Here is a 26,792-nt window from a genome sequence, read left to right as displayed (position 1 = left end):
AGTGATTTCCTAAAGTTGTCCTCTGACCTGGGCACTCTCCCTATGGCTCATATGCCTACCCCATCCAGGTCACACACACAGACCAATAATTAATTCAAATAAGGAAAAAATGGACCTCGGATTAAAATAGAGAAATACACGGGGACTAGATTAACAACAGGGCCCGTGAGGAGGGTCAGTGGTTAAGAGCACCGGCTGTTCTTCCAGAGGACCTGGGCTCAATTCCCGGCATCCACATGATCGCTCACAACTGTCTGTAACTCCTGTTCCAGGAGATCTGACACCCTCATACAGACATGCAAAACAGCAACATACATGAAATTTTAAAAAAATATATATTAAAAAGGGAGCCCACAAACACTTACCCTAATGGATACACAGATTTTAAATGCGAGTGTCTGGCAACCATCTTTATGTTTTTAAAGGATCATTCTGGCATTTTTTTGTTTTAAAAAAAAGTGACAAATATTGGAATCTGGCTGAGGATGTGCTTGAATGGCTTGGAAGTTCCTCAGTTCCTGCTTCCAGGTGCCCGTGGGACAGATCCCTCAAGAAGGAGATGGATGGTTGGCTCAAATGAACGCCCTCCCTCTTAAAGAGGAAAACAGAGCGTATAAAATCACACTGGAGATGAGTATCCACTGTGAAATTCTCTCAACTTTCCCGCAGTTTGGAAGAGTTTACAGTAACGCCCTGGGGGCGGGGGTATCATCTTGACTGTTGCGTGGATAGTGCGGTGGAGGGAACCTGTTTGCAGTATCTGAGCCTGGCCCCAGCTGCAAAAAGAAACAAGCGGGTTAAGTCAACAACACCTCACGTTTGGGTGAACCACCCAAGAGCGCTGCCCCTCTGCAGGAGCTACAAACTTGCAAAGAAGCTTTAATTATGTAGGGTAAGGAGGAGGCTTCAGAATTAGAGCCGCTAGGGGGCCTCCTCACTGGCATCTGACTTCAGAGGCCCTGGGGAGCTTTTTTGTCTTCAGAGGCACTGTTTTGGATGGCCTGGTAACCCGAATGGTAGGCCAGGACAGTCATCATCCTCCAGCATCCCTGTGACTTCAGGTCACTCCACCCCCACCCCCTTCAGAATCCCTTAAACTGGCTGCACCTCTTCCTCCGGTCTTTAATCCGTTGTTGTTTGCAGCTGCTCCGAGTGGCACCATCTACAGCCAGCCCTGATTTAGCAGCCTTCAGTCAGGAAACAGATTTCTCTGGAACACACTCGGACACAATAGGGCAAAATGAGCTCTGCTCAAGGGCCTCAAACTGCTTCTCCAGGGACAGATGCCTGGCCTGGAGGCTCTCCGAAAGGCAGCCTCTGCGATCGCCCCTCCCCCACTCCACCTGCGCCCATGCTGGCCGCGACTTTGACTCGTTTCCTACAATTCTGTCCTGGAGGTGGCTAACGCTGCCGTCCTCCTTGTCCCTCTCCCTCCTTGCGAAGGACGTTTTTCCATTCCAGTAATGAGTGTGACTCATTTCTGGATTCTTGCTCTTGCCACATCCACAGTCATTTTAAACTTAATGTTCAATTCCAAATCGCTTACTTGTCAAGACTCGTTGCTCCCTGGGTGTCTATTCAGAACAAGTGTGAGTCCCCGTCTCTGCTGTCCCTGTGGACGCCGATACAAGGAGACCCTTGAGGCAGAAATGCCTTCCCATTTGGCCTCTGATTTCCAGAAGGGAGTCTCAGCTCTGTGGGAGACAGCACATGTAAGTTGGGCTGATAAACATCACCGCTCTGTCTCCAACCCCTAAAGCCAGCACATGCCCCCCCCCCCCCTAATCCCAGTCTGACTGTGATGTTTAACTTTTTAAAAAAGACCTGGACAGTTCCTACCCCTCGGTCCTGGAGGTGATCCCCTCCCTCACCTGGTCCATAAGCATTAAATATGGAGTCAATCAAGCCTCGTTCAGATTCCAGCTCTCTGGACCTCTAACTGAGCCTCGGTTTCCCCTACATCTGAAAGAGAGTGCTCATTTGGGGGAATTCTTGCAGGCAGTAAGCCAGACCGGGTACCAGTGCCATAGGCTCCAGTCCCATGACTAGTCCTTCTGGATGTTCAATACTTTGTACCCGCGTGTGGAAACTGCCATTTTCCCTGCACATAATTAATATGCTTTGTACACTGACTGGCAGCCGAACATCGTGTGCTGTATTTTGTCTTCCTCAGCGGAAAACGCGGGAGGGTTATTTATTTATTTATTTACTATGTTTCTGTATGAAATTTCAGTGATTTTTGGCTACTTCTCCTTTGGAGGCAGAACATAAAAGACAAGTAAAGTTACAGGCATCACCTCCTACAGAACCTTTGGAGCAGCGGTCAGACCACGCCCCGGGTACAAATGCAGACAGTCCCTGCCCGGGCTGAGGGGCGGCTTTTGTTTCAGGTTTGATTTTTGCTTAAATCCTTGGCGCTCCAGGCTGCCTGTCTGTGCACCTGTGCGCTGCTAAGCTAGCTCCGGATGCTGTGGGAGGATGCTGTTAGCCAGGGGCCCCAGGGAGCTGAGCAGAAGAAGGGCCCCGTGGAACACTGGAGAGGAAGAGCGCGCTTCCGAGAACAAAAGATGAAGGAACTGTTAAGACATCCTTGTGCCGTGACCTTTTCGTGATCTCTCTTTCCTGACAGTCCCTGCCAACAGCTCTCATTACAGAGCACTAGACTGATAGAATCTAAGCTATTCCCAAGTTCTCGCAGGTTAGCAGCAGCGCTGAGAGTTGAACTTGTCCACTGCATGGATCTCTGGTACCGAAACGTCTTGTTTTTCTATCTTGAAGGCATGGAGGATGCTTAGGTCTGGCTACTTGCTGCTCTCCGCACCTGTAGCTCATAGAAGCTGAAGGGCAATAAAAGGCCAGTGGGTGGAGTGCCCTGAGCCTGCTCACCTCTCTGGGCCCAGGAAGAGCAACCAGAGGGCCCTGCCTTGAGGGTAAGTCTGAAGACAACGCTGAGAGGACTGACATCTTTCCTCTCTTGTCTATCTTACCTTCCTGGTCTTTGAGAAGAGTTGTTCTTTGTGCAAACTTGGAGCTCTGTGGGAAAACAGCCGTAGGTTTCGAGGTCGGGGTGGGTTCTGCAGTAGAATCTGGGTCTCTCTCTAATCCACATCTCAGACGTCCTGAGGTAGACATAGGCTAAACTGCTATGTGTAGGGCATGCTCCCAGCAGGCCTAGGAGCCATAGGAGCCATGAAGACCTGGCAGTGAGGACTGACTGGAGCCCTCCTGGAGCAGGGTGCACCCTTGCTCTAGCCGGGGGTGGGAGGGTACATCTTTCTGTCCATCCTCTCCACCCCCACCCATTGCCAGTACAAGCCAGAAGAGAACTGGAAATGTATCCGCAAACACCAAGGTACAAGCCAGCCTCCATGTTCCCGTGCTAGGGTTAAAGATGGAAGGTTCCTCAGCTCCTCATGCCTGACTGTGCTCCCAGCCCTTAGAGGCCAGCAGGATTCTTAGCGTTGTCTATTATGGCCTGACACTTAGGGTGTCTCTGAGATAGACTGGGGTGGGTTGAAATGAGCTAAAGAGAGCTCAGCGGTTGCAGGGACAGAGTGGGGATGAGCTACTCCGAGAAGCTCCATAGCCTGGTGCGGACCCTTCCTAGGGACTAGAATTAGGGTTGGCACGTGACGGAGAAAGCTAAGGCCAGCCTCAACCACCCCATCCCACCATATCCTTTGGCCATAAGGAGAATCTGCTTACTGGGATTGGTCACTTGGCCAAGAAGCTGTCTGCGGGCTGGGCCCAAAGCTCTAAACTCCCAGTCCATATATTACTGAGCTAGCAAAACCGCATCTAAGTGAACACAGCTTGAAAACATTCCCCACCTGCCCTCCTCTTCAGAGCTGTTTGTTGTTTGTCTGTCTGTTTTTCCTTTTTCTTTTTTCTCTCTTTCCTCTTATTGCTCAGTTTGGTGTCTACGTTTCTACCATGGTTTGTACTGGGGTGTCAGATCCAAGTCATACTCTACGTTCTGTGATGTTGCTCTACACAGAAGGTTCTAGGAGCAGCCAGAGTGTTTCAGGGTTCCTAAGGGAGCCCTGGAGCCCCTACTCCCTCTCCAATGCCTGAAGGTTGGCAGGAGCAGGGTGGGTCTTACCTTCTTGGTCTTTGAGAATAATGTCCTCTCTACCTTAGGCTCCCCTCTCAACAGGTCATGGCACAATGGTGGCTGATCCTCCTGGGCTTGTGGACAGTCCTGCCCAGCTTGGCCGGGGGCAAGCTGCTCAATGTCTGCATGAATTCCAAGCACCACAAGCAAGAGCCTGGCCCAGAAGACAAGCTCTACTTTGAGGTACAGAGGAGCTGGCCCAGGGGCTGAGGAGGCTTCTTAGAATTATTGGAGAAGGAATACAGGCAAGATGGTCTCTGCACCCCATCACCCCTGATCTCTCAGTTCCTTAGTTTGGGGTCCATCCAGGGCTTTGCTGCTGAGCTGCTCTGGCTGCTTGGGAAACAGGTCATGTGGTGATCCCGGAGGATATGTTAGCTAACCATGGATCAGATCAAGCCTTCCTGTCAACATGGCGAGTCATAGACCTTGATTTGTGTCCTTTCCAGTCTCCTAAATTCCAACTATAAGTCCCTCCCACCCATCATACTGACCCAGGTTCCTGAACCTATTTTCTTTCATGGATTTATTACCTCCCTGGAGCTGATAGCAGGAAGCTATATTTGTGGCAGGAAGATAGGGAGGAAGGAGGTCAGTGGTCAGGTGCACCCCATTCTTCAGATGCTAGAGTCCCTCCTCTACAGAGGTGCTCACACGTCCCCTCTCCTGATACCCTTCTGCCCAAGCCACCCAAGCCAGCCTCTTACCCACCGTCTGTTGCCTCTGCCCCCGCCTCAGTGCATGCCCTGGAAGGACAATGCCTGCTGCACACGCGACACAAGCTGGGAAGCCCACCTTGATGAGCCCTTGCTCTTTAACTTCAGCATGACGCACTGTGGACTGCTGACCCCGCTCTGCCATAAGCACTTCATCCAGGCCATCTGCTTCTATGAGTGTTCCCCCAACCTGGGGCCTTGGATCCAGCCGGTGAGGAGACAGGAGGCAGACCCATGCAACACCCTTCCATTAAGTCCTAGGCTGGCATCTACAGGAGGCAAGTAGGACCAGGAGATGCTGTCCCTCTAGGGATAGGAGCAGAGCCAGAGGCCTCTGCTGGAGAAAGGGATGAAGAGGAAGCTAGACTGCCTCTGTCTCTGGAGGATAGCATGGCAGACACTACTGAAGAGGGCAAGTAGGATAAGGCTGGGTGGATGAGATGAATCTAGCCATCTGTACTTACTGTGAGACCTGGGACTGATAGCCATTCTGCCTCACGGTTCTTTTATCTGATGATGATTGTGGTGGTGGTGGTGGTGGTGGTGGTGGTGGTGGTGGTGGTGGTGGTACCTAGGGCTGAGAGATGGCTCAGTCAGTAAAGTGCTCATCACACAAGTGTGAAGACCTGAGTTCAATCCTCAGAACCCACACAAAAGAGCCAGGGGTAGAGATATGCGGCTGTAATCCCAGCACTACAGAGGCAGAGAAAGGAGGGTCCCTGGAGCTTGCTAGCCAATGAGCCTAGCCTGCTTAGTCAACTCTAGGCCAATGAGAGAATCTAAACCAGTGTAGACGAGGCCTGAAGAACAATAGTTGTTCTCTGGGCACTGCAGACGCACGGGTGCGTGCGCTTGCTGGCGCGCATGCGTGCATATTCACCTGCATTTACAGAATATGAACACACGGACACATAGAAGAAATAATACAGACATTGTAAAGAGTTAAATTCTGCCCCTCTCTTCTGCACCCAGGTGGTGCCAAACAGGCAGGAAGAACAGCGGCTTTGGGACGTGCCACTGTGCCTGGAGGATTGTGAGGAATGGTGGAAAGACTGCCGCACATCTCACACTTGTAAAGCCGACTGGCTCCACGGCTGGGTCTGGGATCAGGGTGAGTGGCCTAACTGGGTCCCGTGGGCCCTCAGCCTGGGTTAAGGATGCATGGGGCTCAGAAGGGAAGGGACGATGGGAAGTTAGGAGCCCATTCTCGATGCCCACAGGGAAGAACGGGTGCCCAGCACACGCACCCTGTCTCCCGTTCTCGGATTACTTCCCCACCCCCGCGGACCTGTGTGAGAAGATCTGGAACAACACCTTCAAGGCCAGTCCTGAGCGCAGGAATAGTGGGCGGTGTCTGCAGAAGTGGTTTGAGCCCACCCACGGCAACCCTAACGTTGAAGTGGCCCTCCACTTCGCGGGCTCTGCCTCAGCCCCGCAGCTCTCTTACTCCATCACAGCCTTCTCTCTGTGCCTGTTGCTCCATGCCTGAGCCCCATTCCCTCGCCTACCCACACTTCCTGATCCTCTGGGCCATGGCCATCTCTTCCCTCAGGCTATTCATGTTGGGGGCAGGCTGGTGTCTGACTTTCCCAAGCTGCCCAGGGTCCCCTCCACTGCTTGGCTCCATCTCCACTGGTCTGGATGGCAGCTGGTACCCAGCAGACTACGGTGCCTCATTTCTCCTGCCTTTAGGAACGGGCACTACTACAGGACTCCGGCACTTCTGTCCACAGCCATCTCTTTCGTGACATATTCAATGTTGACAGCCAGTGGACCTGTCCTATCATGGTACCTTCAATAAATGGCCAGGAAACTCACCTCTCCATGTGTCATTCTGCTCTAGTCCCATAGGCACCAACCCAAGATGCATCAAGAGAGAACTCATTAAGATTTTGATTTCCTTGATTACTAAGGGGAATGAGAATTGTTAATATTTACTGGCCGTTTAGAATGTTTTTCTCTTACACGCTCTGTGTGTGTGTGTGTGTGTGTGTGTGTGTGTGTGTGTGTGTGTATGTGCGCGCGCGCGCGCGTGTGTGTGTGTGTGTGTGTGTGTGTGTGTGTCTTCCTTCTCTTCTTTTCTCCCCTTCTCTTTTCTTGAGAAAGGCTTTCCTGTATCCCAGGTTGGCCCTGGAACTCAAGGATGGTCTTAAACTTCTCATTTTCTTTTGTGCACCTCCTACTGCTGGGGTTAAACACATATGCCACCACCCCTGGTTTCAGTGCCACCACCCCTGGTTTCAGGCTGTGTTAGGGAACTAGCATGCTAGGCCAGCACCCTAACAACTGAACCATATCCCAGGCCCCTCTTCCTCTTCCTCCAAAGGCATGATGTGCTAGTCTTGAATTTTGGACTCTTGACTTCTAAGCTGGTTTTCTACTTCCTGATATGCCCCCCCCCAATCCTCCCCCGTGTTTTGAGCACTGAACCTAGAGTCTTATGCTTGATAGGCACATTCGTAACCACTGAGCTAAAACCCAAGGCCTTTCCACTTGCTGTGTGATTCTTGCCAATTCTTTTGATCTTCATGTAAGACTGCTTTGATTTTTCTTTCCCACTGAGAGGAATGAGATGGTGGACCAGATGATTTAATTTACAAACAAAGAAAGGAGGGAGATCCAGGGGTCCCACTTGCTCAACCCAGAGGGAGTCACACCCAACAGAATGGGACAGAAGCACAGCATTAGGTTGTAGAAGGGCCACTGACTTCAAGGATGTCTTCAAGGATATGATCTGTGTGCTAGGAACCTTCCAGAACCAGAAGCTGACCCCTCCCAATGCTAGATGGTGACTTCCCTGTCACATTGGTTTTTTTATTTTTATTTATTTATTTTTTTGTCACACAAAAAAGGGACATAGCAGGTACTTTTCTCAAGAATGCCGATTCTGATTCTCGCTGGACACAAATTCTGTTCACCAATGAGCTCAGCATGTATTCCTCTTGTATTTGCTTATTCACAAAACAAATGTATCCCCAGGAGAGCACTAGAATCACAAAACCAAGTATGGAGCTCAGAATCTGGAGTAAGGGACAGCGGTCAACAATAAGAGGGACAAACTGGTGTATAGGATACTTAGAAGAAAAGGGCCAGCCAGATGGGTCCTGAAGGGTCTCACAGAAGCCAGGCTTGAATTTCAGTGGAGAACAGAAAAAGAATGTTCTCAAAGCCCACTGAGACGCAGAGACAACAAAGAACAGAGCCGCCCATGGCGTATAAATGAATCAATACATACACCCCCAAAATTACCTCCAGGAAGCCAGACATGCTGTCTCACACCATGGAGTGAGCCTGAGGCAGAAGGCTTGCTGTAAGTTTGAAGCTCACCAACATGTAATACAAGAACACTCCCACCCCATCTTTCTCTCCAGAGTGGAGGACCCCGGGGGATCTGAGGGTGTGTTGCTCATACGATCGGGAGCTTAATGATTTAAGGTGTCTCTAAAGTATAAAACTCACCAAAGTAGAGTTAGAACGGACATGAAGAAAACAGGACGAGTTCTGTTAAATAGTGCAACCACAGGAAGGGCTCTAAGGATGCAACATGTCAGGTTTCTCATTTGAAAGCCCCGCTGCTTAGCCTTTATCTTTACTTTTCTGACTAGAACATGACCAAGACATGTTTGAAAACAGCAACATCTAACTCCCAGCTCCAGAAGATCCCAAAGTTCCACCCGGCTCCATCAACCTTGGCCTACACAGTCTTAGGCACCCTCCCATCTTCAGCTGACTCCCATCTCTAGCTGACCCCCCCATCTTCAGCTGACTCCCATCTCTAGCTGATCCCCCATCTCCAGCTGAACCCCCATCTCCAGTTGACCCCCATCTCCAGCTGACCCCCATCTCCAGGTGACCCCCATCTCCAGCTGACCCCACCCATCTGTAGATGACTCCCCTATTTCCAGCTAAGCCCCCCATCTCCAGCTGACCCTCATCTCCAGCTGACCCCCCAGTTCCAGCTGACCCCCCCAGCTCCAGTGTTTGCACTGAACGGCCTGGCCCAGAGTGGAATGAGACAGAACCACAGTCAATAAAGAAGTAAAGGCAGACAGAGGTGAGGCTGTCGAGCTGAGAGAGCTGGCCCCTTTTCACTTTGGGATAGATAAGTGGGAGGTTTTCTGAAAGAGAAGGGAACTGTAGAGTCTCAGATGGCACTAACGCACGTGGGCCCAGGGACCTCTGACACATAGCTCAAAGCTCCAGGTAGCACCACCTTCTACTCCAAGACCATGGCTGAAAGGTGGCCACCCCTGTCCGTTTATCCACACAGAGTTAAGTTTTAACCTGGATTCTCTCTTCTGCTATACAGACTATCTTTTTACACTGAGTTCTGACAGTTTCTTGAGTTCATCTTCCAATCTTTTTAATTTCAGCAATCCATTTTTAATTATTTCCAGGAGATGTTTCCCATTCCCTCCTTTTTTTTCACAGCCTGCTGCTCTGGGTTTTGTGGCTGCAATATCTTCTCAAGTCTCACTGAAGATCTAATTAAAAATTTTTTCAAAAGCTTGTCCCTAGTCTCTGGAAGATGCACGTCCCCCAAGGTTGCTCTGTTCTGTTCTCTGATGTTTTCTGTGCACAGCTGGTTTTTCCAAGTCTGGTGACTTTGGCTACCCATCTACATTTAAGAATGAGGGCTGGATGCGTTTTGTATAGCTGGTTTGATCTCGTAGGTGCTTGTCTATATGATGCTGGAAGGTTCTGGATGTGGGGCGGGGCTGTCCACTGGAATAATTTGCTTAATGTGTAGAGGTAAACAACAGTCACTCAAATGAGTCCCAGGAAAGGCCGATTACTCAGAACATGCTGTGTACAAAGGCTGCAGCTATTATAACTTGCATTTTGGCAGAGAATCAAAGGCAGAGAAGGAAAGCTTTCAGTCTGCCCTGAAATCTGTGCTATTGGCAGGGCATGCTGGAAATGAGCTAGTTTGGGTTCCGTATGACTGGGTAGAATAATGTTTGGGTTTTTTTTGTTGTTGTTGTTTTCTGGTTTGTTTGGTTTTTTTGTTTGTTTGTTTGTTTGTTTTTTACCACTCGGTCCCATTTGGAATCATAGATTTTAAAACTAGGGTAGGGCTGGAGAGATAACCCAATGGTCAAGAACACTCTTTGCACTATCCTGGTGACCAAAGTTCATATTCTATCAGCTACACAACAAGCCAGGAGCTCTACAAGCACCGTCGGCCCTACTCAGAGGAATCCAAAACCCCTTTCTGGCTTCCATATTTTCTCACATGTATACATACCCACATACCTGTGTTCATCACCCAGTCCCATCCACACAAATCATTCAAAACTAAGGTTTACAGCTCCTCTTCTAGCTCCTGCTACGTGTGTGTCAGGAATGAAGACATTCTAAAGAAACACTGTGCCTATCTTTGACTCTCAGACTACTTGGTAAGATGAAGTTTCCCTAGGAGTATCAAGCTGGGAGAGGAACAGGCTGGAGCCTGGGACCAGCCAGAGGAGGAATGTGTTGATTTCTGGAAAGAGAAGTCACACAGTTTTGACACCTTAGCCGACCACCTTCAGGGAAGACTGCAGCTGAGACAATATGGGCGGGACTCCTTGAACGTGACTCTGTGGTATTGCACGCTTCTAGCTCTCTGTTAAACTTAGACTTCAAGTCAGGACTCCAAGGGAGGTATTACTGGACCCTCCGCTCTTCTTCCAACACAGGCACAAGTCACTGTGGTTTTCTCTACAGCTCGTCTCCTCAAATGGCCTATTGTGGAAGCAGACAGGATTCTTGTCCTTGAAAATTGATATTTAATAAAAATAGTGTAGCCGTGTAAGGAAACAATAAAAAAAGAAACTTCAAGAACTCTAGACAAGACAGCTGTTAGGAAAGGAATCACAAGGAACTCTGGGAGAGAGAAGAGGGGCCGCTGTAGAGGAAATAGATATGGTAGAGACACCTGGAGAGATTATTTGGTGTCCCAGGTGTGTTTTTGGGGCAGATGCGGAGTCCTAGAGGAGACGAAGCAAGGGAACAGAAGACGAACAGAAGAGTCCAAGGCTCAGCACAGGGTAGTGGGGTCACCATGTTTTCTCTATGGAGACAAAGACAGAAGCTATTTAAATGCAGACACGGAACGAACTGCTTCACATATAAACTGCTGGCTCGATTAGCACCAAGCTTTGGCCATCTGCTGAGATTAGATGCTTAAACCTCTGGGACCTCAGGGACTTTCTGGCCACACTGGAGGGTCTGGGCAGCTAGTTTTCCAAGTCCACAGCCCAGACCACTTATCTTTCCTCAGCCATATGGGAGATAATATTCCAGAGGAAGGAACTCCACCCAAGGCTGTGGTCCGGAAACCCAAGAGGATTCTTTTCTGGGTACGAACACGTTATACAGACCCTAAAAGTTGGCACGAACAACGGGGAAGCGAAGAAACCCTATTGCCTCTCCTCTGAGCTCTGCGTCTGCTCACAGCAATGAAGGCTGTGTCGGAGCATTCTGGAACAGCTGCTGATTGTGAAGCCGATGGGCCCAGGCCCTCTGACTGCTTCATGCAGGAAGAGCTAATACTTAGCAGGCTGTGATTACTTCCATTCAGAGTCGCGCTTTGGGAGGAAGGAGCAATTTCTCCTAAGCTAGAATCCGGTGCTCTAGCAAAAAACTGCAGGAAGCCGGGTCTCTGAAGGGGCTCATTGCTCAAATAGCTTAGTTCAGCTAATCCTTTGTGGGCATAAATCATGTGTGGCCGCCTTCCCCCCCCCCCCCAGCCCCTCAGCATCACAACAGCACAGGAAGTTGTGGGGTGCAGTGGGTTCGCTAACTCATTAGTAAGCGATCGCTAAGTTCAAAACCCATTTCCCAGCTCGGGGAAGCTGAGATTATCTCCCAGCATATCTGTTTTTAGTGTCACAGTTTTAATCAGCAGTCTTTCAGTAGCGAAGAGCTTGCAACATGAATTGTTATCAGACACAGCTCTGGACGCTGAAAAGCTGAATCTGATCAAGTCCAAAGAAAATGGAGGCGTCTGGTGGTTGGTTAGATGTCAGCAGGCTCGGGGGTACTGGGGTACGCTCAAAGGATTGGAGCAGAAAAATCATAATTGCTAGTCAGAGGAATGGACCTTGAGTTTTTATCTCTGGACCTAGAAAGAGGTATGACACCCTGAATGGTCCTAAAAGTCACTAATGGAGAACCCTCTAAAGCTGTGGCCAATCTCTTGTCTCAACATTATACGACACTGTCACCTACAAAGTTCACACTCAGGCGGAATCCCCGAGTTTGGTTCCCAGCATCACCTCAGGCAACTTCCAGCAATGCCCTCTTCTGGCTGTCTCTGGTACTCCACTCACATGTAGAAAACCACATAAATATGCACACAGTTAAAAATAAAAACAAAATATTTTTAAAAAGCCACGCAACCAAGTTACAAAATTACTAATCAACATAATGTTCTAAGTAGGTTTAAGAGTTTGTGTTGAGCCACATTCATACTGTCTCTGGGTATATGAGCCCATGAAGTACAGGTTGGACATGCCTGCTAGCAGGAGACTTTCTTACCAAGAAAAAGCAAGATACAGTGTTTCTTTATATAAGACTCCATCTAGACTGTCAGCCACTGGGACAAAGCCCTTCAGGAGAACCATGGGAACAGGAAGTCAAGTGGAATACAGAGACGCTGGTGACAGATCATGGGTCCCTACTGCAAAGATGTGGGGATGAAGACGTTCACAGCGCCCCTCTATCTGCTCTCAAAAGGCTAGCAGCAAGAGGCATCTTCTACACCACTGAGCTTCACCAACAGTCTCAGAGCCCTGCTAAGGAAACGTAGCCATTTCTTCCCACACTGTCTTGGATTCTGCGTCCTGAGCCTACCACAGTTTGTGGTGAGTCTACTCCATGCTGGGAATTCTCGTTCTTAGCATTTCTGCTGCTCTCTGCACCTTGTACTTAAGAAAATGTCACCCATTCTGTCAAGACTGCAGGAGAGGACGAACAAACCAGATCATGCACTGGTCAGAGCCACTGGCCCTTGCAATAAGAGACAGGTGATCTTCCATTTTATCCCACAAATAATGTTGATAGCAGGTCAGGAAGAGGGGCCATCATGCTTCTTCCTCTTCAATGCGACCACTGTTCCAAGAACACACCCTCCTCACCATCTTGCCTGAAACCAGGTCACTTCATCAGGCAGGTAGATGAACTCTGCTACACACCTTGCTCCTGCCTTCTTGCCTCCCCTGGGTGGTGATGGAGAACTAAGTTCATCTTTTCTCCCTGTGATGGTTAATATTGGTCATCGACTTGACAGTATCTAGAATCACCCAATAGACACGTCCCTCTCTGGGCACTCCTGTGAGCCACCCTGAATGCCCACGTTACCATCCAAGGAATGGTCCCAAACTAAAGAATCAAAAGGGGAAATGGAAGTGAGTTTGCGAACAGAACAGCTGCAGCAGGGCTCATGGCAGATACCCAGTACATCCTGCCCAATGACATTGGTGTGTCTAGCCTGGACTGCCGGGAGGCATTCTGCCTGCTGTCACCCGCAGAGCGCCTCTAGGCCCATCACCTGTCTAGAGCCGCTTGGTATGGAGGCCTGGCTGTGCTGCTCCAGACATCCCCTGAAGCCCCCTACATCTATGCTCTGCTTAGCCGCCTCTTCCCTGCCCAGGATCCTGACCAGCTACGCCAACATGCCCTGGCTGAGGGCCTGACGGAAGAAGAGTATCGGGCATTCCTGGCCTACACTGCAGGGGTCTACTCCAACACGGGCAACTATAAGTCCTTCGGTGACACCAAGTTTGTTCCTAACCTGGCCAAGGAAAAGCTGGAGCGTGTGATCCTGGGGAGTAAGGCTGTCCAACAGCAGCCAGAAGAAGCCAGGAACCTTTGGCAGACCTGTGGGGAGCTTATGTTCTCCCTGGAACCAAGGCTTCGACATCTTGGGCTGGGGAAGGAGGGAGTCACCACCTATTTCTCTGGGGATTGTACCATGGAAGATGCCAAGGTGGCCCAGGACTCTCTGGACTCTCAGAACCTCAGTGCATACAACACCCAGCTCTTCAGGGTGGTCGGCCAGGAAGGGAAGTACCACCATGAGGTGCGACTGGCTTCAGTACTCAACACAGAACCTGCTCTCGACTCTGAATTGACTTCCAAGCTGAACAGCTACGTTCCAGGGGAACCATTTCCGGGTCACCCATGGGGATTATGCCCCCAATCCTCCAGTAGGTGGTAGAACACTTGGAGAAAGCTAAGGCTTACGCAGCCAATCGCCACCAGGAGCAAATGCTGGCCCAGTGTGTGGAGAGCTTCACCCAGGGCTCCACTGAGGCCCATAAGAGGGGCTCCTGCTTCTGGATTCAGGACAAAGGTCCCATTGTAGGGAGTTACATTGGCTTCCTTGAGAGCTACCATGACCCCTTCGGCTCCCGAGGAGAGTTTGAAGGCTTCGTGGCCATGGTAAACAAAGACATGAGTGCAAAGTTCGAGCGCTGGTTGCAAGTGCTGAGCAGCTGCTGAAGGGGCTGCCCTGGCCTCCTGCCTTGGAGAAGGACAAGTTCCTCATGCCTGACTTCACTTCCCTGGACGTCCTTACCTTTGCCGGCTCTAGCATCCCTGCGGGCATCAAAATCCTCAACTATAATGACCTGAGACAGACAGAGCACTTTAAGAATGTGTCTCTGAGGCAAAGATTAAAACAGACACAGAAGGAACACCCATTCAGAGCCTGCCCCACATGTGACCCATGCATATACAGCCATCCAATTAGACAAGATGGATGAAGCAAAGAAGTGCAGGCCGATAGGAGCCGGATGTAGATCTCTCCCGAGAGACACAGCCAGAATACAGCAAATACAGAGGCGAATGCCAGCAGCAAACCACTGAACTGAGAATAGGACCCCCGTTGAAGGAATCAGAGAAAGAACTGGAAGAGCTTGAAAGGGCTCGAGACCCCATATGTACAACAATGCCAAGCAACCAGAGCTTCCAGGGACTAAGCCACTACCTAAAGACTATACATGGACTGACCCTGGACTCTGACCTCATAGGTAGCAATGAATATCCTAGTAAGAGCACCAGTGGAAGGGGAAGCCATGGGTCCTGCTAAGACTGAACCCCCAGTGAACTAGATTGTTGGGGGGAGGGCGGCAAGGGGGGAAGGATGGGGAGGGGAACACCCATAACGAAGGGGAGGGGGGAGGGGGATGTTTGCCCGGAAACTGGGAAAGGGAATAACACTTGAAATGTATATAAGAAATACTCAAGTTAATAAAAAAAAAAAAAAAAGAAGAAGAAGAAGAATGTGTCTCTGAGGAATGTGCTGGCTGTGGCCTATGCCACAAAGTGGGAGAAACTCACCTTCATGGAGGAAAAAGACAAGGATCTGTACATTGGCTGGAAGGGGCCATCTTTTGATGTGCAGGTGGGGTTACATGAGCTGTTGGGCCACGGCAGCGGCAAGCTCTTTGTACAGGATGAGAAAGGTGCTTTCAACTTTGACCAGGGGACAGTGATCAACCCGGAGACTGGGGAGTAGATCCAGAGCTGGTACCGGAGTGGAGAGACATGGGATAGCAAATTTAGCACTGTTGCCTCCAGCTACGAAGAGTGCCGGGCCCGAGAGTGTGGGCCTCTACCTCTGTCTCAACCCCCAAGTGCTGCAGATCTTTGGCTTTGAGGGAACTGATGCAGAAGATGTAGTCTATGTGAACTGGCTCAACATGGTCCGGGCTGGGCTGCTGGCTTTGGAGTTCTACACCCCAGAGACGGCCAACTGGCGACAGGCCCACATGCAGGCCCGGTTTGTGATCCTGAGGGTTTTGCTGGAAGCGGGCGAAGGACTTGTTACCGTCACCCTCGCCACAGGCTCTGATGGGCGCCCAGATGCCCGTGTCCACCTGGACCGCAGCGAGATCCGGTCAATGGGCCAACCTGCCTTGGAGCGGTTCCTCCGGAGACTCCAGGTGCTGAAGTCCACAGGGGATGGTGGTTGCAGGGCGCGCCCTGTACGAGGGCTATGCGGCGGTCACTGAGGCACCCCCAGAATGCTTCCTTTCTCTAAGGGATACAGTACTGCTGCGCAAGGGATACAGTACTGAAGCTTATTGTCCCGCCCAACACTCGGCCTGGAAGGCTCAGAAGTGCAGCTTGTAGAGTATGAGGCCTCAGCCGCTGGTCTCATCCAATCCTTCTGTGAGCCATCTCCAGAGGATGGGCCTGAGTTGGAGGAGATTCGTACCCAGCTGGCCGCAGCAGATGCTCGATTCTGGAGGGACCAGGTCCAGGAGGCCCCATCTGGCCAGGCTTGAGAAGATCTGTGTGATCTCTCCCTTTTAGTCAAACCGGGGCTGTCTGTGGCCCTGAATTGTGTTTAGGAGTCGGGGGGAGGGGCAGGAGCGTGGACTTTGGTGCTACCTCAGCTGAGGATGGTGACGCTAACCCCTTCCATTTGTCAGCACGTTCCAGTTTACCGTATGTCCCCATTTCCTGGATCTGCACTGCCATCCGTGGAGGGAGCTCAACCGGGTGCCTAGTCTGGTTTTCCAAATGGGAAGGTGGCAGTTCTGAGAAGTAACTGTTCTCGATCCAGCAGGTGGCATGTGACAGAGCCAGGGCGCAAAGCATTCTCACCAAACCCAGCGCTCTTCGTGTATTACTTTTATAGCCAGAAAAATAAATATGACAACCACCATCTTTAAAAAAAGGGGGGGGGGAATGGAGCCTCAGTCAACTCTCCTCTCCCTGACCGTGGTGTGACGTCACCATGCAGAGGCAAAGGCCCTTGTGTACACAGATAAACACTGAAGAAGGGGCTGGGGATTTAGCTCAGTGGTAGAGCGCTTACCTAGGAAGCGCAAGGCCCTGGGTTCGGTCCCCAGCTCCGAAAAAAAGAACAAAAAAAAAAAAAAAACACTGAAGAAGCCAGGAAGACGTAAACGTGCTACTTCTCTCTCCAAAGGGAGAAGATATTCGGCTGTCTGAAATGCTGGGGGTGTGGGGCTGTGGGAGGTGTGGCTTACAACCTGGAAATTCTTTGCTCCCTGTTGAGCCAGGCTCCACCCATATCCTCCAGAATACTAGGTGTGTTTATCTCTGACCTTTTCCTCCTAAATCTTGAGCATTGCTTCTAGGCCGTAGAACCCAACCCTATGGGTGGTGTCACTTGTGCTTTACAACAGCCTAAGTGACTTCTGTGATATCTTAGGGCCAGGCCCAACCTGACACCCACAGGCCTTGTGTTTATCACAGCCATCCTCCCTGGACCTTTATTGTGCACACTGTTTCTGAGTCAACAGAACCTATCTTATGAAAGAATCCATACATACGTAGTCTGTAAAGAACTTCAACAGAACCATGTCTTAAGCTTTGCCCTACTCATGGGACTGAGTTATTAGAAAACTTCCAGAATTGTGCTGCGCTTAAATATGGCTGAAATAAACAGGTATCAGACCCTCAAAGATTTGGCACAGCACTAGTACCTAATTTGGGCTGAACTGAGTTTCATTTTCGTCCCTTCACGGCTCAATTCCCTGCTATCCAGAAGCCCTCAGGGGAACCTCTGTGAGCAAGCACATCACTCCTACCCCACACCTTCCCCACCAGGATGGATTACACCCTTGAACCGTGAGCCAACTTGATTCCTCCCTCCTTAAATTGCTTTTGTCGGACACTTTGTGCCAGCTACAGAAAAGTAACAGATGTACACCCCAAAGTCACATCAGATGGGAGACAAGAGATGTTTATTAATTAACCAACCACTGGTCTGTCTTCTCTGTGGAGTGAAGCTTATTCTTTAGACCTTGAGGGTATGCCAACCCCTCTTCCTGAGCACTGATGCCCCTGCCTGGCCTCCCTTAGGGTAACCCCTCCCTCATGCCCTGGCTGGGCATTGTGGGGTCACACTTGTCATCTATGGCTTGACAACTGGCTTTACCACCTGTGGCTCTGCTGGGAAACATGATGAGAGCAAGAGCCCTGAGACAGCAGAATGCTGGGAGGAAATGACAGATGGAGTAGGTTGCCCATGATGTCAGCAGCATCTGCAGTAGAACACACTTTACCCCTGGAGGAGCTGAATCATCCATATTTCACTGTGGGCGATCAGAGATGCTAACGTCTTCTCTGGGGTTAGAAAGGTGGTCATAGACAGCACTCTGCTTAGAGCCTACTGTTGTCTGTCACTGCCTGACCCAGGAGAATGTCCATTTCACTCTGAACCAATGCCTCTCTTTTAAGAATCCAGGGTTCATCGAAAAGGACAGGTTACCTTATTCCACAGCCCTCTTCCCTTCTCCCCATGAAGGCTCATATGGCTCTGTCCTTCTAAAATGACAGCAAGAAGCTATCTCACTCTGTGTAGAAACAAAAGTCATCCCCAATCCCGAGACAAAGAGCAGGTAGGCCATTCGCTTCCACCTCGTTGCCACAGCAAGGCCACCAGCATTGTGCTTTGCCAATCAGCAGAGGCGCAGAAGCAGGAAGAAGTGGAAAGACTTAAAGAAGCAGAGCTGTGGGGACCACTTCAGCGTGCTCAGATTGGAGCTTGCTGGGGAAGCCGGAGGCAGGGTGTCTTCTGTGACTGATCTGGTTCACTGGGTGGGGACCTGAATGGGAACAAAGAGTAAAGAAGCCAGCATCACTGACCGAGTCGTCACCAACCTGGGACTGGAAGTGCAGAGCTGTGCTGGGCTTCCTGTTAGGTTACTGCAGATCCGGGGTGAGGGGACACAGTCAAACCATAGACAACAAAGTATCAGCTACTGTTAGTGGCTTAAGGCCTTCGTTGTTGTACATCTTTTCTGGGTCGGAAATCAGAATGTGGTTTGGCTGCTCTTTAGACTCAGGGTCTCTGACCAGAATGTAGGGTCACCAGACTCTGTAGTCATCGTAATGATGAAAACGGAGATTGAAATTAGCCAGGCAGGACCCCATGTCTTTGTTCTCCAGCCAGAGATGCTGAAAGGGAGCTCTGATTTCCCTCTTTCTGGATTCTTCTCTGACACTCTAGCCCAGACATCAAGCCCTTCTGGATCTCTGGACTCTCCCAGTCATGGCCCATTTCCTAAATGATTTTAGAGTTACTTCTTTGTTACCATAGCAGTAGAGGCTCACCAAGGAAGCTATGCTGGCCACTCGACTACCGTAACGGTGGAGACTCATCGAGGGAGAACTACGGCGGACTCTGAATCGTGGGGGTAGGCCTTCCTTCCTTCCATATTGTCTATGATTCCTTGACCATAAAATAACCTCTTTGCTCCTCCGGTAATCCCTGACTCATTGGCACTTACCATGTTTTAAATTCAACCTGTCGGACAAGGCAAATGGTGTCCTATCCGGAGGTCCATACATTAAGAGACAGCAAGGGGGGTAACAAAGCGAGTTAATTACAGAAGCAGCATTAAGAGCTGTTTGGCCTTGTGTGGAATGTGACTTACTTGCTGTGCAAAAGTTACTCAGTGGAGCAAGAGGTGAGTCGAGAAAGGGTATAACTCGCTTTCCTATTGCAAGGCCAGCTGTGCTCAGAAGCAGATTTATGCAAATTAGTCCATCTGCAAAACATCAAGACACATTAGCATGCATTGTAACCACAGCCCTCAAGGATTGGTATTTCGGTCCCCATTAGCGAATGGAGAGTTACCAATCTAAAGTGACTGGGAAACTAGTTCCAAGATCCCCAACTTCAGAGAGTGTGCACGGTGCTTCCCTTCCCCAGAGGCGGGGGAGGTCTGTAATGGTTAGAATGGTAGACTTGCTGAAAGTACCAGTCAGCCTAGGTTCAGATGAACAGCAGCAAATCACTCAACGGTAGCCCTGAGAGACTGAAGGCTTAGATTCCCAGGTCAGCCCTGCTTCTCTGGGTTTTCTCATTCTCTCAGAACAATTATTATACTACTTAGTAAGCAGTGTTGGCCACTGGCTTCCAGGTCTCAGTTCTTCAGTCTATAGATAAGAAATCACAGTCCAGAATGGTTGAGTGGCCTGACAAAAGTGTCTCAGGTAGGTAGTCATGGAATTGTGAACCAAGAATCCCAATTTATGGCCTTTTCTGCTCCTGACTGACCTTCCTCCAGTCGGCTCTGTGCCAGCGCTGACTGGGTCTGTAATGAGTCTTCACTTATCCACCTCCTCACTGACTCAATAGGTTCATTTCAACTAGCCTGGGTTTTTAATGGCCTTGATGGTAGAAAGACACTTCCTGCACTGTACAGAGAAAGAAAAAATGGTTCAAATCAGAGTTAACAGAGCCTCCCAAAGTCACATGGAAAGCTGGAGATTGGCATGGATGTCTAACTTCCAAAATGCAGGCTGATATTTTAAGTCAAGATGTACTGACTGAAATGTTTCCTCCTTAGCCTGGAGCCTGCCATAGAGGTCCTAAAGAGTCTTGGCGTTTCCTGATGAATGCTTTCTTCACACTAGTAAAGTGATTATTGGAAGCTCCCAAGCTAGTGTTCCGATGGGGCTTGAGAAGGTCCAGCCAGAGGCTCTAAGGAAGAAGGGGCCTGCAGGAACTCAATGGTGAATCAGTGGTTTAAACCATCATGCCTACTGAACAGGCAGACTGAAGTCCTAATGGCTGGTTTGCAGACTGCAGCTCAGTGGAGATTTGCAGCCTGTGAACAGGTCGATGTGCCAGGAGGGTGACAACCTGACTCCCCAAGGGAAGGACACTGAAGGTATGTGTCTTTCTTCAACCTTGTACTGTGAATGCATGTTATAAGGAAGCCATAGAACAGGCCAGGGAGATAACTCAGTCAGTAAAACGTTTACCTTACAAGCCTGAGACCCTGAGTTTAACTTCCAGAACCCACATTTTAAAGGCTGGGCATGGTAGTGCACAATGGTAAACCCAACACTGGGGAAGCCAACAGGTGGATTCCTGTGGTGTGATGAGTCTATCCAAGAAAGAAAGTTCCAGGCCAGTAAAACCCTGTCTCAAACAAACAATGAAAAGAGAGAGCAAGGTGGATGACTTCTGAGGAACAATACTGAAGTTGTCCTCTGACCTACACACACACACACACACACACACACACACACACACACACACACACAATGCACTCACATACCAACCACACATATGCAAACACAAGGGAACACATACATGTGGACACATGTGTGCTCACACACTTGCACCTACAAAAGCATATCTAGTAACTGGAGGCCCTTCTTAAGTTCTCTGTGATTTTTTTACTGAGTTGTGTGACCCTGAAACTGTGGACAGGCAGGCATTCATGGGTGCAGGCAGACTAGGGGTCACTGGAACTGGCATCTAGGGTCTGGAACTCCCCTCCAGGCAGTTCAGTTGCAGTAAGCTGACCTGAGGCTTTACAGAAAGGTGCAAGGTGTCAAACCAGGCTACAGGCATCAGAGGTCTTCCACTACCAGGACAGGATAACCCTCTCTCTTCTCTGTGCTACACACACACACACACACACACACACACACACACACACACACACGAAGAGCAAGCACTCATATCTCTTAACTTCCCAGAACTGAATTATCAGCTCTTTGAGGAAAGCGATTGTACCCTATCAGTTTTACTGCCTTTTCCTGCCCCCATTCTCAGCAGTGTGTGTTTAATGAATTAATAGCTGAATGACTGACTACCACGTGCTCAGCACTCAAACTGCCATTTCTGCCCGGTGCCTTCTGCCTTCCCTATTTCCTGCACAAACAGGGTAATTGCTCCACACAAGCGCCACTCTCTCCCAGGTGCACTCTGTGCTCTGCTGAAGAACAGAGGCTGCCCAGCGCACCAAGGGAGAGTAACTTGTTCACTCCCCTCAGCCCTGTTCCTAAGGAGAAACTATGTATCGCATGGGGCTCCGCCAGCCTCTGAAACTAGTTCCAAGATCCCCAACTTCAGAGAGTGTGCACGGTGAACTTCATAGGCTGGGGCATGTCTCAGGAAGGGACTGTTCGCTGCACGAGTCTTCCTGTGCTTTGTGTCTGCTTTCCAGAGAATAGACCAATGCATTAATGACTTGACTCTCTAGATGGTCTTTGTGGGTGTTTGCAGGTGGAAGAAGACCTATCTCAAATGTGGGCAGCACCGTGTCATATGACATGGGATCTTGGAATGAATAAAAACGAACAGAAGGCACTGGGTGTGTGGCCCTGCGGCAGCAAGGCACTGTGCCGATGTCCATGGCCCGTATTACCACCGAAGACCACGTGGACATCCCTGGTCCATCCCAGGTGCTGCCACTTGGGGCCATGCTGGCCTCTGAGGGCTACATAGAGCTGCCCCCATCCCTTGCCAGCTGCAGTTCTCTGGAGAGCCGGCCTGCACCTTACCTGAGCAGGCCTGAGCTGGCCCTGGTGGCAGGGATGCATGTGAACTGGTCCAGAGGGCATGAGTATGGAGGAGTTGGCCCTGACTCTCGCCTGGGCAGTGTGCAAGAGTTGGCCCTGAGGGTACGGGAGTGGGAGACCTGGCCCAGATGGTGTGAGCACAGGACAGCCACTTGCCAGCTGCTGCAGACAGGAGAGCTAGCCTTGCCTCTTGCCTTGGTCAAGTGGGAGAGATGGACCTGGTGGCACAGGCACGGGAAAGCTGGCAGGCTGCCCACTCAGCTACCACGCGGGCCAGATTCAGCTGGCCCACCCAGCATCTACCCCATGTATGAACGGCTGGAGCATGTGAAGGGCTGCTCCCACAGAACCAATGCTACAGGCCCCCTGTGACACAGGATAGCAGCAGATAACAGAGGAATCCTGGTGAGGACCCAGCATTGATGGTATCAAGAAGCCAGAGGCCACAAACCAGCCCAATGACTCGCTACAATGAACATTTGCAGGTGAAGCTATTTGGGCAAAAGGTATACTGTGGGACACACCGTGACACACTGCAGTTTCCACAGTTAGATTTTTTGTTTGTTTGTTTCTATATTTTGTTCTCTTTTGAGGGGTAGTTGCAAGGGCAGAGGGTGGTTATGGAGGAGGAGTGGGATTGGGATATACAATGTGAAATTCACAAAGAATCAATACAAGGTTTTTAAAAGTGAGCAGAGAGCGGCATGAGAGACAGGTCGGTGGGTGAAAGCCCCTGACCACACATGCCTGACCAGCTGAGTGCCAGCCTTGGAGCCCACTGGAGAAGAGGAGAACTGACTCCTGAAAGCTACCCTCTGACTGTAAGGAGCCATATTGGATTTGGGCCTGGCCATTTTGTGACTGTATAGCTCAAAGTGGCTACGTGACTCTTGGCCACACATACTCCTCAAAGAGCCTCTCCCATGAATTTATGGCACAGGAAGATAACATTCACGGGATGCTTCAGCCTAAGTAAAAATCAGTTATCTCCTGAGTCAACACCCGGTGTCTCTACCGCCTGACCTCTTTGCCTCCAGCTATCACTGCTTATATCCTCATCTCCCCCTCCTACCTATTTCACAAAGGTCACTCCCCCTACCTGAAAGCCTTAAAAGCTGTAACGTTCATCCCAATAAACGAGACCTTGACAACAGAACTTTTGCTTGGTCTCCTTCTTCTCTTCACCCCCATTTGGCCCACAGGTAGAAAGCCTCTTCGGGACCCTGAATAACTGGGTCCCCGCTGGCGGGGACATCTGACTCTACACTCCTGCTGTGCTTGTGCACAGTAAGAAGGTATTTTTTAGCCAGGTTTGGTGCTGCACATCTTTAATCCCAGTACCCGGGAGGCAGAGGCAGTCAGATCTCTGTGACTTTGAAACCAGCCAAGTCTACAGAGTGAGTTCCAGTACAGCCGTAGACAGGAGAGCTAGCCTTGCCTCTTGCCTGGGTGAAGTGGGAGAGAGCTGGACCTGGTGGCACAGGCACAAGAGTGTTGGCAGGCTGCCAACTCAGCGGCCACCCAGGCCCAGACCCAGGTGAGACCCTGCTTCAAAAAGCCAAACACATATAATTAATGAGTGAAGAAGAAATCCAGATGACTCACTCCTCTAGGACTCTTGCCTTTGCTCTGGACCTGCTCAGATGTGCGAGCAGCCTCCCACTCCTGCTGCCAGCCAAGGGCTGCTCTAGCTACACACTTTCCCCATCGTGTGGCCTGCTCCCTCAAAGCCGGAGCTAAGCTAAAGCCATTCTTAAGTTGCTTTCTGTTACAGATTTGGTCACAGTGAGAATAGAAACTGAAACCATTTCTAGCCTGCACGGTGAGGATGTGATCCTGAGCCAACCCTTACAAATGCAGTGGTAAGGAAGGAGAAACCCGAGGTTTCCTCCGGAGGGACTGGGAAAGCCCAGAGCACTTAAGGGGTTTCAAGTCAACAATCGGGCATAATGGAATCAAAGGCAAGAGCATGCAAAAGGCTCTAGTAGGCAACAGGAACCATCCAGGAGGTCCAGGAAGGGCAGAGGGGTGTGGTTTTGAGTAAGCTCAGTGCAGCATGGCGTGCCAATGGGAGACTGAAGACCTGCACAGGAAGGCAAGTTTCACCAGTTGCCAGGTGAAAATAAATGAGATTCCGTGGCTACAAACTGAGGGACTGCCCCTTTACACTACCAGACTCACCGCAGTAGAGCCCTGGCAGAGCACATGAACCAGCGCGGGATTCTTGATTGTCTGCCCACGTCCTAGTAAGAGCCTCAGGCTAGCGGCTCTGCAAAATACTAAAGTATCCAATTCACAGCACTCTGCAGAAACTCTCCTCTCCTGCAGTCAGAAGGGCACACTACTCACGGTGGGATTCTTGGCAGGCCTTGACCGGAATGGAAGGTAGAAAGGGATGAGTCGGACTTCCCACATCGGAAGGATTTTATCACCACTGATCTTGACTCAGCATGTGGCCAAGAGGTGGGATTTGAACTGAGCATTATGAAGCCATCAAGCCAAGGACCGTGTCCTTCCATGCCCACTGCATCCTGGGTCAGGGTCTAAGCTTCTTGGCAACACTAGCATGTTCTGCAGGTCTGGACTTCACCCCTAATTGGCTTGGCTTCTCTCCCAAGTCACGAGCTGGAACAAAACCCCCAAGAATCCCCACACAAAGAGCGCGGTGCCTGAGAAGAAGCCACCCAGACTTGTGGGGGAAAAAAAAAACTTGTGTTTTGAGTGTGAAATGGTTGCCTCCCAGCTGGTGACGCTGTTTTAGAAAATTTATGGAACCTATTGGAGGTGGGGCCAAGTTGGAGAAAGGGTGGGGGGTGGGGCTTATAGCCACGCCCATTTTTTTCCTGTCTGCTCTCTTCCTCCTGACTGTTGATACTATGTAACCAGCCATCTCAACCTTCTGCTGCTGTGGTATGACCATGCCTCCTTCACCAAGATGGACTCTGTTCTCTCAGGTCACGAGCCAAAATAAACCCTCTCTTCATTAAGCTGTTTCCTGTCTGGTCTTCGGTCACAAGAACGAAGCCAAATAACCAGTATCCAGTGGGGGTGGGGGTAGGGTGGAGCGGGGGAGTCTTGTAGCACAGTGCTAGCCACAGCTGACTTCTTTCCTGTTTGCACACTTTGTTTTTGGAACAAAGTCAAGAGTCTTCTATCAATAGGGCTACAGTTTACAGCACTTCATCTGCTCCATTTGATCCTTCAGCAACTCTGGTTGCAGATAATGGCACTGAGGCTCAGAGAACACCATTTGGTTGCAAACAGGCTGGAACAAGCTGAGACAGAGTTGAGCCTCCTATTACCCGGTCCTACCAGAGCCAGGATACCCATCCCTGCACCCTACTGCCTCTCCTGGCTCCTGAGACACAGGAAGAAATCAGCTTTCACCCCTCCACTGAGTCCTCCTTCCTGGAAGAGCATCTCCAAGGACAGAGTGCTCCTCCAAGGACACAGAGTGCCCAGCCTCCCTGAGGAAGCAGTTCCAGCCTTTTCTGGCACTGTTCTAAAAAGATCTCCTTTCTGAAGAACACAATTGCTTCTTGCTGTAATTTCAATTCATTGCTTCCTGTTGAGTTTAGTTGGAAAAAAATTAAAGAAATGAAATAAAGTGTTATTTTAAACATTTACATCTCCATCCTCATCAAAAGCAGCTTCCCCTTTCTCTCAACTCTTTGACAACAGAAATATACAATTGGTATAAATAAAGTATATTTTTGAATAAGAAAATTAAAATTATTCATTGCTCAAAAGTATTTTTTCCTCAGAGAGAATTCATGAAAAATGGTGTGTCATGCTTTCCTGGTGGCTGGCTCCCTGTGTGTATGATTCTTTTATCCCTGCGTTTTTTTTTCCACAATGCTAAAGTTTGAAGGTGACATCACATTCCATGTCCCTAATAATTTCTACTGCTGGGATGGATCTAGAGCCAACTATTCACAAATAAATTTTCATTATGAACGTTTCATCATTTTACCTTCAAAGGAAAGTAAAACAAATTGCCCTGTCTCTCTGACATGAGACAGTAGATCCTTGACATTTGTGAATGCCACTCCCAAGCCTTTGACAACCTCCACAGGGCCTCCTGGTTGCCCTTCAAATCCTACTTCCTTAAAAGGCATACTTCCCGGATGAAACTTAATTTTTTAAATTTCTTTTCCATTATTTTATTTTCCCCTTGAAATGTGCATTGAAGCAGACTGAGAACTCAGTAGTGGTCCCATCAGATCTCTCATGACTTCTCATTTCTGCCTAGATTGTCAACATTACAAGTCAGAGATCTTAGTGGCATTCTCCATTTAAAGTCAGGCTTCTAATCACTGGCCAGCCATACACTGACTTCCTCTTGGAAGTCAGCATAGAAGCCATTTGCACTGAACTTCAAAGCAGATGATGAAAATGTGCCGAGAGAAGGGAAACATTCAACACATTGTTTATAAGCTCATCGCTTTCAGCTGAGCTGTGACACAACTTCATTTGTTGGAGTCCTCACTTCCAGGATGACTGTTGGGTGGTGAGGTTTTAGGGACATAGTTATTTTGAATGAAGTCATGAGGTAAGCCATATATAGGAAGGGCCAATGTCCTCATAGGAAGAGACGTCGTCTCAGTGTGCTGGTTAGTTTTGTGTGTCAACTTGACCCAAGCTGGAGTTATCACAGAAAAGGAGCCTCA

General features: G+C 49.7%; 1 protein-coding gene, 1 long non-coding RNA gene and 1 pseudogene across 6 annotated transcripts; 2 read left to right on the top strand and 1 right to left on the bottom strand.

Moving 5' to 3' along the window:
• The first annotated feature begins 1,580 nt into the window (after positions 1 to 1,580).
• Izumo1r (IZUMO1 receptor, JUNO) lies at positions 1,581 to 6,647 on the top strand. Of its 4 annotated transcripts, XM_087563780.1 has the most exons (7): positions 1,581 to 1,712; positions 2,234 to 2,390; positions 2,779 to 2,930; positions 4,141 to 4,297; positions 4,853 to 5,041; positions 5,803 to 5,941; positions 6,051 to 6,647. In XM_087563780.1, the coding sequence occupies exons 4-7, from the start codon at positions 4,160 to 4,162 to the stop codon at positions 6,317 to 6,319; spliced, it is 735 nt and encodes a 244-aa protein (XP_087419906.1). In that variant the 5' UTR covers positions 1,581 to 1,712; positions 2,234 to 2,390; positions 2,779 to 2,930; positions 4,141 to 4,159; the 3' UTR covers positions 6,320 to 6,647.
• Positions 6,648 to 13,231: 6,584 nt separating this feature from the next.
• Dpp3-ps1 (dipeptidylpeptidase 3, pseudogene 1) lies at positions 13,232 to 16,109 on the top strand (annotated as a pseudogene).
• A 1,412-nt stretch (positions 16,110 to 17,521) lies between these two features.
• On the bottom strand, positions 17,522 to 24,863 carry LOC102549408 (uncharacterized). 2 transcript variants are annotated; one of them, XR_015627067.1, is made up of 3 exons: positions 24,304 to 24,863; positions 19,236 to 19,349; positions 17,522 to 18,404 (listed from the first exon to the last, which is right to left on the bottom strand). It is a non-coding gene; the product is annotated as an uncharacterized LOC102549408 (long non-coding RNA). The 2 variants fall into 2 exon arrangements; XR_015627066.1 differs by having other exon boundaries at positions 24,472 to 24,840.
• Positions 24,864 to 26,792: the final 1,929 nt, after the last annotated feature.

The sequence above is a fragment of the Rattus norvegicus genome, chromosome 8, assembly GCF_021556685.1.
Source record: "Rattus norvegicus strain SHRSP/BbbUtx chromosome 8, alternate assembly SHRSP_T2T, whole genome shotgun sequence".
NCBI classification, from domain to species: domain Eukaryota; kingdom Metazoa; phylum Chordata; class Mammalia; order Rodentia; family Muridae; genus Rattus; species Rattus norvegicus.
Note: the sequence above shows the minus strand (reverse complement) of the source record. Positions and strands in the feature narration are given on the sequence as shown.

Excerpts from the sequence above, each read along its gene's own strand:
- Izumo1r (XM_087563780.1), top strand. The coding sequence starts at position 4,160 with ATGGCACAATGGTGGCTGATCCTCCTGGGCTTGTGGACAGTCCTGCCC. Across the intron at positions 4,298-4,852 it reads AAGACAAGCTCTACTTTGAG|TGCATGCCCTGGAAGGACAA; the intron begins GTACAGAGGAGC and ends CCCCCGCCTCAG. Across the intron at positions 5,042-5,802 it reads TGGGGCCTTGGATCCAGCCG|GTGGTGCCAAACAGGCAGGA; the intron begins GTGAGGAGACAG and ends TTCTGCACCCAG.